We start from the raw sequence: 15,087 nt of genomic DNA, 5'->3' as shown, positions 1-15,087 counted from the left end.
CAACTGGGTAGAGCAGATGAGGAGACGCTGTTAGGCCATGATGTACTGAGAGACCCCAGGATGCAGCAGTGCTCCAATGGTTGAAAGATGCTGGCAGCAGAGCAGCCGAAGAAATGTCGGAGGATCCTTTGTCACAGTTCTTAGGACATTACTTGCTACTCTGACCAGTCAGTGCCCTGGACAGGACAGAAGCCTGCTTGTGGGGGTCAGGAGCATAGTTGCAAGGCAACAACCTGACACGTGTTTTCTAAAATCTGAGAAAATGCATTAATTGGAGAACAGAGGGGCTTGAGGATGGTCTCTTGAACAGCAACACATAGGCAACTTTGAAACAAGTGGGGTTAGCTCAGGCCAAGAATGGAAACGATGATGATGTTGGCAAGCACTGGATTGAGCATGAGAAGCTGGATAATCAGAAGATGAAACAGTCAGCGGTTGATAATGCTGACAATGGATTTCATGAATGAAGCAATAAGCTAAGTGGGAAGGGTGGAAAATGTAAGTGTAGATCGGGAACTGGTGTTTGGGGCAAAGGAAGGTGCTCAGGACAGCCAGAAGGCTCAGTGTGCACATAGATGCATTCAAAGGAAAACAGGACAAGCATATGAAGAAGAATAAAGAGTGTTAGAGAAGACTGATGAGGTTAGAGGAAGATGGACGAGAGAAGCATCAATTGGGCCAAATTACCATTTTCTGTGAAAACTTTGAAAGTGTTGCATTGCAAATGTTCTCTAATTTGGACACAAAATTCAATGATGTTCCTTGCATTTTGATTCAGAGGTGAGGTGTGGAGTTTGCATGTTCTTTCCGTGTCTGCATGATTTTTCTCCAGGTGCTCCAGTTTCCCCCTACATTCCAAAAATGTGTAGGTTAGGTGAATAGACCCATGCTAAATTGCCTCTTAGTGTTCAAGGATATTGTTTAGGTGGATTAGCCATGGTAAATACATGAGGTTAGTGGGGCAGTGTGGGGGTGGCATGCCTGGATAAGATACTCTTTCGGAAGGTCAGTGCAGACTCTATGGAATGAATGTCCTCCTTCTGCACTGCAGGGACTCCATGTTAAAGACTGCCATAGAACAGGAAGGGATGGCAAAATACCGTGTTAAATTGAGGGTTAGAGAACTCAACTAGAATGATGTAGAAGATGGCTGCAGGTCCCATCAACCATGTTGAATCTGACTGGAAGCTTGTAAAACTCACCAAGTACAACGTAAATTCCTAGGATTGTCATTTCTCACCTTGATAAAGCCAGCAAGCAAAGAAACGACCAACTCCGCAAGTGAGAAACTTTGGTTTGCTTGTCTGACTGGCATTTTTCTTCCATGTGTTTTAGCTTACTTTATTTTATGGATTGAAACTCAGGGCAGGAATATTGGTCACTAGAACGTCATAGTTATTGGAACTAGTTCCAAGAAAACAAACAGCAGCTGTGACATAACTACAATTGAAAAAATTTGCAGTCAACTTAAACTTTATCAGAAGTACACAGATGAACAGTTGTACCTAATTGACCTGTTTGTATACTTTTTTTCACTCATATGCCTGGGGTTTTTGTTAAACCAGTTTTTAGGGCTAGAGGTTTCAACATAAATGTGGACTAAGGTGACCGAGTCTCTTCCACCGAAATTCAGGAGCTTAAGTCAGATTGTTAAACTAACTGACCTTTCATCAAATTGTCTTCAATTCCCAGTGATTATCATGAATAAATGTGCTGCTCGATCTAGTAATGAGGCAAGCAATCACAGTCTGTTCAACCCAGCTAGGTGCACCAGGGTTGTGTTGCCACAATTCATTTAATTTCTACTTGCATAGGGAGGAGAGAAGTGGTCCTGCATGCTGAAAATGCATCATGCCCTCCACAGCGAAATTACACCACTGGGGACAGAAAAGACATATTAAGGGCACCAGAGGGCTATTTTCCACATCAGAACCACGCTCCAACAAAATGCAGCAGCTTCAAGATAGAAGAGGAGGCAAATAACATGGATTCAGAAGTTACATTTTATCTGTTAGAGAACAAAAACTCTTTGATAACTCCAAAATATTTTGCAACTTTTTCTTTAAGTGCAGATTAGAGCTTTATAAAACACTACACAGATTTAAGGGGTCAGATTTTTCTGCAAAATATTAGTGTCTGAACAATAGACATCACTATTATCAGCCAGCAACGTATTCTAAGGAATAAATGCTCCGGTGAATGGTGAACGGTGAATGACTCCAAGTTACTGGAGTCAGTTGTTGCAATTGCACATTAATGTACCATCTATTTGAGTAAGTGTAACAGCTCATTCCTTCAGGTTGTGAATTGTTTCAGAAGATTTTAAAATCATCACATTTTAACTATTTTTGTAGGTATTTCCCTTTCTGTCTCCTTTGGATCTCTCTCTCACTCTCTCTCTGTCCGTTCAATATTTTTCCCCCTCTTTATTTCTGTTCCAGCACCCTGATTTGACATTGAATTCTAATTCTCTAATTCACTTTCCTTCTTACAAGAACACAAGAAATAGAAGCAGGAGTTGGCCACCAGGCCCTTCAAGCTTGCCCCGTCACTCAGTACAATCAGGGCTGATCAATGCCAGCTTCAGCTTCTTTTCTGTGCCATTTCCCCATAGCTCTCTCTCTATTCCTCGACCTATCAAATATTTATCCATCTCCACTTTAAATACTTCTCAGTCCTTCCTCTGTTTCTTTCTCAATCCTGCAACCTCATTGATTCAGGAGATATGCTGTTAGTTGGTTGGTCACCAAGATACAAGAGGCTTCAGTTTCCTTCTAAGTGCAGATTAGAGCTTTATGAAACACTGCACAGATTTAAGGGGTCATTATCAGCTCACACTTACAGCAAATTTGTAGGCAAGGCACTTTTAAAAGCTGAGTGTGTATGTCAAACAGGGCACTGAGACAGACCCAACTCCAGCCAAATCTAGCCCAATATGTTTTTGAGAAGCAATGTTAACCACAATTTTTAAGAATCAAATGGAATAGCTACTGAAAAAGGAATTTATTCATAGAGTGACATCAGGGTAATGTAACTCGGACCCTGAAGTAAAACTTCCCATGGGTAGTTTTAAATGCTTCCTGATATTAAAGGTTGAATTAATTTCTTGGACTCATTGTAGTTCACTCTGTAGGCAGGATTTTCTGACTACGTTCACCCCAAAATCCCGCCAGAGGTCAATGGACCTTTGCATGGTTCTCCTAATTCCTGTGGCTGGCGGGATGAGAAAACTCACCCCATGTGTATATGTAGTTTTAAAAAATCTTGTACATCATTTATAATAAACATTAGTGGCATTCACATTCATAGGACATAGGATAGTAGAGTTAGACCATAAGATATAGGAGCAGAATTAGACCACTTGCCCATCGGGTCTGTTCCTCTGTCCCGACTAGGCTTGTGCCTTCCAACTAATAATTGACCTCCCTATTCTTCCAAACAAAATGGACATTGGCATTGCTGGCTGGCCAGCATTTATTGCCCATCTCTAGTTGCCCTTGTTCAGAGGGCATTTGAGAGTTGACCACATTGCTGTGGCTCTGGAGTCACATGTAGGCCAGAACAGATAAGGATGGCAGATTCCTTTCCCTAACGGACATTAGTGAACCAGATGGGTTTTTCCGACAATTGACAATGGTTTCATGGTCATCAGTAGATTCTTAATTCCAGTTTTTTTTTAAATTAAATTCAAATTCCACCATCTGCCATACCGAGATTCGAACCTGGGTCCCCAGAAGATTAGCTTATTTTCTTGATTAATAGTCTAGCGATAATACCACTCAGCCATCACTTCCCCCTCATCTGCTATTTACTTGAGAATGTTTTCTTAAATTGGTCAACTATTTCTTTCTGCACGCACTTAATGGGTTGAGAAAGGGAATCGCTCTGATTTTTCATCTTTCTATTATTAGTCCCTCTTATCTGTGCTACTCAAGACTGAGAGGCCTAGATGAATACACGTTCCTGAATAGTGTTGTTATAGGACATTTTGGTTTTGAGTAATTTTCACAGTATTCGCTGACTTAAAGTTCCAATCCACAGTACATATGCTGGCAAAAAATTTGTTGACTGATTATTGACTACAATAAAATGCCTGATAAACTATAAAGTGATGTTGCTGTTTCTGCGTTACCTAAAGTATGCTTAAAGAGCAATTAAAATATATAACTGTTTTGTTAAATACTTATTCCGGATAATTGCACTGGACAGAACTAATAAATCTTGCGAATGTTGTTGCTTAGGGTCAAATTTTTAAAACTAACCATTATTTAAACAATTTAGAATAAGGCCACCTTTGTTCAGGCTCCAAAGTGAATGGTTGATTGCAAGACTCCTGGCCTGGTAAGTTACTGTGTAGTACCCAATGATCAGCTGACTTCAGATACGCACAAGGTGGAATTAACCATAATTATTCCCCAAAGATTTTGATCTATGGGCTGTGTCTAAGCTGCAGAACCCATATGTGAGTGTGAAACCCAAGCTATGTGCTTGTCTGTAAATAGATCCATCTGTTATATAAATACACCTGCAGAATATTAGATGGGAAATAGAATAACGCTTTAATTTCTTCTTTAGCATTATTAATGGCCTTCTTATTTCCTATGAGATCAATTCAAGTGGATCCTGTTAACACTGGTAATGTTTAATTATTTCTGCACAACTCAGGTTAAGCATGAATGTGTGCGCATGGACAAAGTAGGAAATACTTCATACATCAGACAGAGCACTGACTAGGAAATGCAGAGTCAAAATAAAAATATAAAAAATTTAATATGCTGTGCCAAGACAGGCCAGCGTTATCCCTTTGAGCCTGAAGTACTACTGTTCTTACTATTTCCTCTCATACCCATTGCTGCAATAACCAGAGACAAGTTCTCCATGAAAGATCACATCAGCCGTCACTGGTAAATGACGTGACCGATGAGCTCCTGTCCTCTCGATATTGGCCTTGAATCATGGAATCCCTACAGTGCAAAAGAGGCCAATTCTCCTCAAGTCTCTCAGAATCTGATGGGTTACTCTATCCAGGCCTAGTCCCTCACCCTATTCCGCTAATCCATCTAAACTAAAGATCTTGGCACACTGAGGGACAATTTAGCATGGCCAATCCATTTAAACTGCACATCATTGGACTGTGGGTGGAAACCAGAGCACTTGGAGGAGACCCACACAGGTATGGGGAGAAGATGCAAACTCCACACAGTTGCCCAAGGCCAGAATTGAACTGGGATTCCTGAAGGGTTTTTTTTATTCATTTGTGGGACATGGGCGTCGCTGGCTGGCCAGCGTTTATTGCCCATCCCTAGTTGCCCAAGGGCAGTTGAGAGGCAACCACATTGCCATGGCTCTGGAGTCACATATAGCCCAGACCAGGTTAGGATGGCAGATTTCCTTCCCTAAAGGATGTTAGAGAACCAGATGGGTTTTTCCGACAATCGACAATGGTTTCATGGTCATCAGTAGATTCTTAATTCCAGATTTTTTTAATTGAATTCAAATTCCACTATCTGCCTTGGTGGAATTTGCACCAGAGTCCCCAAAACATTAGCCGAGTTTCTGGATTAATAGTCCAGCGATAATACCTTTGGGCCATCACCTCCTCTGAAGGGTTTGCTTAGAAGCAGCAACTGAAATTTCAGAACATATGCTAAGGGATACGTACTGTGAATAAATAATTTTGATACCTTTGTTCATGATCTCAGAATAGACCAAAGCATTTTATAGCCAATGAAATACAACAGACAGTTGTGCACAGCAAGCTTCCATGAACAAAGTAAATAACTGCTTGGTCTTGAATATTGTTGAAAGGAGGAACGTATTGCTGAAGCTTTTAGCCTGCTCTCATCGTGACAAACCTAAGAATGCCAAATATCAACCAATCACAACACTTTGTACCTCAGTACAAAAGTGGGCTCATTGGTAAATGGTAATTCAGGATAATCAGTCGAGCTCGTAATGTGGCTCACTTAACGCTCACTGGAAGTGCATAGGTTCATGCGCAGGGTCCCAATCTCTGCAAACTAAACCGACACATTCAAGCATTGCACCTTTTTTTGAATTACGCAGGAACTTGGGAGCGTTCAGTTTCCTGTTGTTTTCTACATGGCAGTACCTCAGCCAATCAGAGTTGACTTGTCAGCCAATCAGCACTCTTCTCCTGTATTGTAAATTGTGATTGTTTAAAATTTGGCATTCTTGTGTTTGTCCTGATGAGTGAAAGATTAAAAGATTCTGCAACATGCCTCTCTTTTCTGCAATAATTAAATAAATGACCTCATGATCTGCTGTCATCACGGTGGTCGAGGGATCATTAATGATTAGTGCAGAGATCTTTCCTGTTGTTATATTGCTGGTACAAACTCTCTCTTAAGCTCCAAATCCTACATCTTTGGTCCTTCACACATTATAAAACTTATTAAAGACCTCCATTGCCAATGACTTGCTTAATCACAGTCTCACGTCTATCCAGAATGTTCTTGTTGCAGGAAATTTATAACTGTCTTGAACTTTGCATTTCACATTCAGATCTGAGATCCACAAACAGGGGTCGACCTTGTGCCCCCCCCTCCCCCGTTTAGTAGTGGGCAATCTGGCCAGGGGGTCACATACCGCCTATTTGAGTTCCGAATGTGGCCCACATGCTGGGTTGCCACATTCCGCTGATTTCCATTCATGTAGTTTTTTTCCTACTGGTCTGACTGAAGTGATTCACGGGTAAAGCAAAGGTGGGTGCTGATTGCTCACAACATTGACTCTGAGAGCCGTGCTCTCCCTCTGCATCCAAAGGGTAAATGTTTCTTTTGGCTTTACCATTTGAAGTTGATGACAGTTCTATTAATAGATGAATGATTAAGCATTTTCTATCACTTGTTGTGAAATATTTGATGTGTACTAAATGTATTTAATCTTATTCACGGGGTCACGGTTAGTGAACAAGTCCCGTTGCAATCTTGCAGCCCACTGAGATGAAGGAAGGTCACTCATGCGGCCCATTCTGTCACCATCACTGTTCTAGCTGAATGGTTTATCATCTCAAATATAACCGTGTTTCGATCCTCGTAAAAGAGTCCACTTTTCCAGAATCATCCCGAAGGTTCATGACAATCCGAGTTTCTTTGCTCTCTTCATACAACTGCCTCCTTAAAATCATCTCTTCTGCCCCATGTAGAAACATTTTCAGTGCTACTTGCATGAAACTTCTGAATGGCCTGGAGCAGCACGGTGGCACCGTGTTTAGCACTGCTGCCTCACAGCACCAGGGACCTAGGTTCGATTCCCGGCTTGGGTCACAATCAGTGCAGAATCTGAAAATTCTCCCGTGTCTGCGTGGGTTTCCTCCCGGTGCTCCGGTTTCCTCCCACAGTCCAAAAGATGTGCTGGTTAGGTACGTTGGCCGTGCTAAATTCTCCCTCAGTGTTCTGGAGTGTGGCAACTAGGGAATTTTCATAGTAACTTCATTGCAGTGTTAATGAATGCCTACTTGTGACATGAATAAATAAACTTAACTTATTTCAATGTTATCAAGATAATCTGTGCAGCTACCTCAGTTGGATTCTTCTCTTCCTTTTGACCCCTTATCTGTGCCTGAAGCCCCCCATTCTTTGAAGTTTACCTCCATTATCTCTTTGTCCTATTCAAGTTCACATAGCCCATGAGTCTCATCTCATATTCCTGTTCTCACTCAACTCATATGCTTATCCAGCTCCTCCTCTTGGCACCTATGTCAGTGATCCTTTCTCACCAGACACCATCTGTTGCATCTTCAAAACTGCAATTGTCTGTTTCTTTTCAAAGAAAACTGAAGTGGGGTGAGGAGGCAAAAAAAAAGACAGTCATGATATTTTTCTAAGATCCTGAATTTTAGAGCTGGAGGAGATTGCAATGGTCGGGCAAGGCAAGACTCAACTCATACGTATAACGTCTAATTTTTGCTGCATGCATCCTGTCCTACTCATCTGCGTCCCAGCCTCGATAAATTTGTCCCTTGCTCTCTAACCCTATGAATCGTGAGCCTCACATTTAATTTTTCTCTGCCTTTAGCTTGTGCGTTCTCCCTGAACTCAACCTCACCACTGATGGCAAACTCTTCAGCCACTGAGGTCTGACTTTTCTGGAATTTCCTCCTTAAATTGCTCATTTCACCTTTCCGCTTTTAAAAGACTCGTTAAAATATTGCTCTTTGACCAAGCTTTCAGCCGCCCCTCTAAATCCCTTCCTTTATTATTCAGCGTATGTTTTCCATATGCCTGTTTGTAAGCCAGCTTGGGAGGCTTTTCCTTTTACATGAAAGGCATTACATAGCAGCAAGTTGCTGCTCTGGCTGCACCAGTTCTCCCAGTGCTGTGAAATCGGCCCTGGGGTGTGAAACTGTAAGGTCCTGCAAACCCACAGTGCACCGGGATCACCGTTAAAGCTATGTTGCTGTTGGAAGAGTGGAAATGATTGTAACAAACGCATGAGGTAGAGCAGCACAATTTAATGAAGCAGGTTTGGAGCTGCTGCTGGGGAATGTTCTCCAAAGAACAAGTGACGGGCAATCGTTCAGTGAAGAACAACAACAGCTTAGAATCCCGACGGTGCAGAGGGAGGCCATACAGGCCCGTTGAGTCTGCACAATCCCACCCAGGCCCTATTCCTGTAAACCCACATATTTATCCTACTAATCCTCTGACACTAGGGTTAATTAAGCATGGCCAATCTCCTTAACCCGCATACTTTTGGACTGTGGGAGGAAACTTGAGCGCCTGGAGGAAACCCATGCAGACAGGAGAATGTGACAGACAGTGACCCAAGGCTGGAATTGAACCCAGGTCCCTGGCGCTGTGAGGCAGCAGTGCTAACCACTGTGCCATCATGCCGTCCCTAACCCACCTTAATATTTTGACTGTCTTCTAAGGTGTTCTGCCAATGGGTTATCCAGAGGTTCCCCGTTTATTTACTCTTAACACTCAGAAGAACCTCAAAGTAGTGGATTTCTTTAGCCTCTTTATGTAATGAAATACCCCAGTGCAGACTCAATGGACCAAATGGCACTGTAGGAATTCTACAATTCTATGACTTCGAAGGACCATTACCAGAGTTTTTCTGTGTATTTTCCAAACATACTATTTATACGTACAGAAATAGTTACCATTATCCTCTGGCAGGATGATGATGCTTCTTCACACCAGGGAGAAATAACTAGTCTAGCTGCTTTTTTTGGATTCTATTGGAAATCATCCTGAAAATGAGGCAGTTAGTCTGACAAAGAAACTAGTAATGATTTCATTGAGAGGTTTGCTAACTGCCACAGGCTAAATTCTGTCTGCACTTTCCTCAGTGGAATTCCTGCATTGAGAAATAGCTTTTTCAAAATTATTTTATAGGGGCCTTTTTACGTTTTATTAGTGTCACAAATAGGCTTATGTTAACACTGCAATGAAGTTACTGTGAAAATCCCCTAGTCACTACACTCCGGCACCTGTTCGGGTACACTGAGGGAGAATTTGGCAAGGCCAATGCGCCTAACCAGCATGTATGTCTTCTGGACTGTGGGAGGAAACCAGAGCACATGGAGGAAACCCACGGAGACACAGGGAAAATGTGCAGACCCCACACAGACAGTAACCCGAGTTGGGAATTGAACCCAGGGCCCTGGTGCTATGAGGCATCAGTGCTAACCACTGTGCTACCGTGCTGCCTATGACTTTATGCCGACTTATGAAGCTTATTTTCATCTTTTGTTAAATGGGAGGGAGAAATTAAAAGTTAAGTATGCAAAGTGTGGAGCGCTGTATGTTTCAAAATAACCAAACACAGAGTTCCTTTATTGATAACTAAATAGAACAATGTATGTAACACTGGAACTTCAGACTCTAAACCTACTGCATTTAAGAACTTTAAAATGAGAATCAATCTTCAAATATTTTTCCAGAGCCTCAATGTCATCCACCATTTAAGGCTGAATACAATATTCGAAATGTGGTGTAATCAAGATCTGAAATAAGAATAACACAGTTTTTCTGTTTTGCAGTCCTGATCCTACATGGTGAATACATGCTCGGTGTAACCATGAACCATGGTTAGATAGGTTCTAACCATGAACCTATACCAGCTTCATTTTTGTTGAATGATTCCTGCCTTCCCCACTGCATCTGGGTCTGCTTTTTGTCTTGTTTTCATATCATGCATCTTAACTTCTATGCAAATCCCAATCTTAGCTGTAAACTTGTGAGTTAATCCATCCACTCGCCCAAAAAAAACTCCATCTAAATGACCAATAAGTATTGTGGAAACAAGAATCCTGTGACAATTCACCAGTCAGTAGTTTCCTCAGGATGGCATTTCCATTTAGTTTGCCTATCCAGAAAATAAAACAATTCCCTTAACCAATCGAAGTCAACCTGCTTATCCAAAATTGCCCCACCCCGTTAAATAAATGGGTCTTTTTCTGATTGGCAGTAGGTGATTAGTGGCGTCCTGCAGGGTTCTATGGTAGGACCACCAACTGTTCACATTAATATATTAATGATTTGGAAAAATGAACTGTATGTATTTTCTGCAAATTTGCAGATGATACAAAGTTGGGTGCAAGGGTGAGCTGTGAGGAGGCTGCAGAAATAATTCAGCGTGATTTGGACAGGCTGAGTGCGTGGGCACATGCATAGCAGATGCAGTGTAATGTGGATAAATGTGTGGTTATCCACCTTGATAGCAATAATTGGAAGACAGATTTTTTACTTGAATGGGTGTAAATTGAGAGAGTTGGATACTCAGCGAGACCTTGGCATCCTTGTGCATTAGTCACAAAGTCAGCACACAGATTCAGCAGGCAGTAACGAAGGCAAATAGTATGCTGGCCTGCATAGCAAGAGGATTTGAGTTTAGGGATTTGGATGTTTTGCTGCAATTGCATTGGACGTTGATGAGGCCACACCTGGAGTATTGTATGAAGTTTTGATGTCCTTATCTGAGGAAGGATGTCCTTGCTAAAGAGGGACTACAGCAAAGGTTTACCAGGCTGATTTCTGGGATGGTAGGTCTGTCATATGAGGAGAGATTACGCCAGTTAAGAATATATTTACTAGAGGTTGGAAGAATGAGAAGGGATCTCATAGAATCTTATAAATTCTAACAGGGTTAGATAGAGTAGATTCAGAAAGAATGCTCCCAATAGTGGGGGAGTCCAGAACTAGGGGTCATAGTTTGAAAGTAAGGGGTAAACCTTTTAGAACTGAGTTGAGAAATTTCTTCACCCAGAGGGTGGTGAATGTGTGGAATTCACTACTACAGAATGTAGTTGAGGCCAAAATTGTTGTCTGATTTCAAGAAGAAATTAAACATAACTCTTGGGGCTAAAGGGATCAAGGGATATGGGGAGGGGGGGGGGGGTCAAGATTTTGAATTTAATGATCAGCCATGATCAGAATGAATGGCGGAGAAGGCTCAAAGACCTGAGTGGCTACTCCTGCTTCTAGTTTCTGTGTTTCTAAATAGCTTCAATGCAGGTCATTTTTACTGAAATTGTTTGCATGCAGTGATAAATTTTAATGTAGGAGGCATAGTGAACTCATCCACATGTGTCTTATGAGATATTCCAATACACAGGAGTTGGGTTTCAATTTGGTAACTCACACAATTCAACCAGCATTGAGGCTATCAAAGGGAACATTCAAAGATACTTTATTGTTTTGTGTTGACCCAGGGTTTGGATGTAATTGCAAATTAATCATCTAAGCCACCAACCAAAATATTGCAAAATAATTGGTGACTCAGCTTACATTAATTTAGACAAATCTTTCTTCAATTATATTTCTCTTTAATCTATTGAAGATTAACTTGATTTATCAAACAACATGGGTTGTACCACTGATGCATCCATCAATTCTTTTTACCATGTCCTAATGTTGAAATTATACAAGAGCCTTGTTGGAAAATAAATGATATCATCCTTGCAATGTGATGACCTGAGGAAATGAGTGAAACTTTCTCAGTTTTGAGAATAGTTAAGCACATCTTGAAATATTTATGGACTTGTAATTTACAAGCAAAATGCTTTTCATGTATTTTGCGAATTGGGACCACTGGTACTATTAGGGGGCAGCACAGTGGTTAGCACTGCTGCCTCACAGCTTCGGGGACCTAGGTTCGATGCCTGGTTTGGGTCACTGTCAGTGGGAACTCTGCATATTTCCCCAGGTTTGTGCAGGTTCCCTCCGGGTGCTCCGGTTCCCTCCCACAGTCCAAAAGATGTATTGGTTAGGTGCAAAGGCCATCTTATATTCTCCCTCAGTGTACCCAAACAGGTGCCGGAGTATGGCGACTGAGGAATTTTCACAGAACTTCATTGCAGTGTTAATGTAAACCTACTTGTGACATTAACAAATAAAACTTAAAACAAATCCTAACGGTTTAAAATGCATGTGGTAACATTATGAGATATATAGAGTACAATGCCATTCCTAAAGGAACTGCATCAAATTCATTTAAATATTTAGTATGTATCGTTATACTTCTTTTGATCACTGTTGAACAGACATATAATGCTTTGTGCCCTCGCAGGAGAGCTCTGAATTTGGGAATACTACGAGATCCGGGATCAGAAGTTGAAGACAGACAATACCAAATTGACCTGCAGTCCATAACTATTGGAACTGCACTGTGGGACCAGCTGAAACCTGAGAAGGAAGTTGGTAAAGGAGGGCTATGCACAGAAAGTGAAAGGAATTATCAGAATCCTGCACTCGAATGGAACATGGCCAGCAGGTGAGTAAGCTGTAAACAGGGCAAGGCACCAGCTACACCTGCTGCCGCAAGCAATTCAGGAGGCAAATGTGACTATTATCAATAAATGCACAAAGTAAGTTACCCTATTAATGACATGTTGGCACAGTGGTTAGCACTGCAGACAGGGACCATGGGTTCGATTTTGGCCTTGGTGACTTTGCGTGCAGTTTACACATTTCATCTGGGTGTGGATTCTGCACGTTCTCCCCATATCTGTGTGGGTTTCCTCCCGCAGCCTGAAAGTCCTGCTGATTAGGTACATTGGCTGTGCCAAATTCTCCCTCAATGCTCTCAAACAGGAGCCGGAGTGTGGTGACTAGGGGATTTTCACAGTAACTTCACTGCATTGTTAATGTAGGCCTACTTATAACACTAATAAATAAACTTCAAAAAGCTCTTATCAAAGTCGGAAACTGGCACATTTCCTTTTTTGTTGAGTTTCTTGCAGACTTTGTAAAGTGATTGTAACTTAAATGTCCGCAACATTCTGTGACATCCTGCGAGGTTGTCACAAGATTTGGGAGCTGTTACCCCCTGTTTGGGGATTGACTTCAGTGACAGTCCTGTGCACACACAGCCACCTGTGACCCGAACTTAACATTTCCTTGACACAGATTGCAAATACTAGAAGCTCTATTACTCTCATTGTTTTAAATTGCAGCAGATGTGGTCATTAAAGTCGCACTGTAAGGTGAATTATGTATATTTATTTTTACTGTAATCAACTTTTTCTATTAGTCTGGCACAAGTCCACGAAGGGGCAACAAAATTAAAAGAGTAGACTCGGAAAAGGTTTATCTTTTTAAGCCCCTTTTCAGTTTAGCACTCAAGTATCACTTACCAAGTGCCGTCAAATTGAAGTTTATCCCTGCATGTTATTTAGGAATAAGCTGTAAGCTTTCTGTAATTGTATATAATCCAGAACCTATAGTTTGAAAAAACAAACCACAGGTGGTCTTGTCTGAAGGGTAGATGATCAAACAGTGAGGTTAGAAGGTGCTTTCCACTCATCACCCACTGTTTAACTTTTAGAAGAGATTAGAAGATGGATTCCGATGCTGGTTCAGTAACTTCTGCATGGGAAATGTATTCCCAGATAAAAACAAATGCAAATGACTTTCATTGGCACATTCACGATAGAAAGCCATAAGGCTGACAGTCATAACTTGTATATCAAGTCAGTTTACCAAGCATGACTGAAAGTTTACATTTGTCCTGCTAAATTAATTCTTCCCAGGGCTCTGTCAGGGAAAGTTCATTGCTATGATTTAAGTGCAGTGGGTGGTATTAATGTAGCATTTCTGATAAGAAGCTTGTAATAAAATGTTCTGATATTAATCTTAATTGCTTTTACACTAGTATCTTATTCAATTTTAGTAAAGTTTATTTATTAGTTGCTTACATTAACACTGTGTTGAAGGGGAATTTCACAGTAACTTCATTGCAGTGTTAATGTAAGCCTTATTTGTGAAGAATAAATAAACTTTGTTACTGTGAAATTCGCCATGCTCTGGCGCTTGTTCGGGTCAATGCACCTTACCAGCACATCCTTCAGAGTGTGGGAGGAAACCGGAACACCCAGAGGAAACCCATGCAGACATGGGAAGAATATGCAAACTCCACACAGAGAGTAATCCAAGTTGGGACTCGAGCCCAGGTCCCTGGCGCTGTGCAGCAGCAGTGCTAACCACTGTGCCACCGTGCCACCCCCGGTTTTAAAATGATGTACCATTCTAGGAGAATGTTTGCTTTAATATCAGAAGCTAGTGTTAGCACCAACGTGGCAATGTTCTGCAATTAGTCTTAAAGAGATACTAATGGCTTTTGCGGTTTGTTGATTTTAATGCTTTTGCCCACAAATGGAAACTCATCTTTGTGTTTAATTCTATGGTGTTTTTGCATAAAATTAGTTTAAATAATTCCTGACTTAATATGAATCAAAGGTTCGTAATGCTTCCTTTAAAATGTTACAATTGGGAACAAATGACATCTGTAACACCCAAACAGGCATTTCAAACTAAGGCATTTTTAACCACATCAATCTCTGAATAAATAATTGCAGCAGAAACTTAAAAATACAGGTTGCAACAGCATGTAAGCTGCTTCATTAACCGAGGGATTAATTTTTTGATGCAAATTGGTATATGACCAGATGTAAATGATATTCTACAGGATTTCTAGCTGTGAAGTGTGCCAAGTGGCCTTTCCTTATACATTTACTGGTGTTTCTTTTTGCTTTGTGATTTTTATAGACATGTAAATATGTTTATGTATCTCACCAATGTTCCCTCAAACCTTTGCGGTCACAGCCACAAAGTAATT

The 15,087-nt window shown here is 41.1% G+C and overlaps 1 protein-coding gene across 9 annotated transcripts in view; it reads left to right on the top strand.

The window, feature by feature from the left end:
• Positions 1-15,087, top strand: part of vps13b (vacuolar protein sorting 13 homolog B) — a 942,410-nt gene that overhangs the window by 692,223 nt on the left and 235,100 nt on the right. For all 9 annotated transcript variants that reach the window (XM_080194714.1, XM_080194711.1, XM_080194717.1 and 6 more), the window contains exon 31: positions 12,541-12,744. In XM_080194714.1, coding sequence (XP_080050840.1) covers positions 12,541-12,744 — 204 coding nt within the window. The remainder of the gene's footprint in view (positions 1-12,540; positions 12,745-15,087) is intronic.

This window comes from Carcharhinus amblyrhynchos, chromosome 8 (assembly GCF_965287045.1).
Source record: "Carcharhinus amblyrhynchos chromosome 8, sCarAmb.v2.hapA, whole genome shotgun sequence".
NCBI lineage: Eukaryota > Metazoa > Chordata > Chondrichthyes > Carcharhiniformes > Carcharhinidae > Carcharhinus > Carcharhinus amblyrhynchos.
The sequence above is the reverse complement of the archived record's forward strand: the minus strand, read 5'-3'. Positions and strand labels throughout refer to the sequence as shown.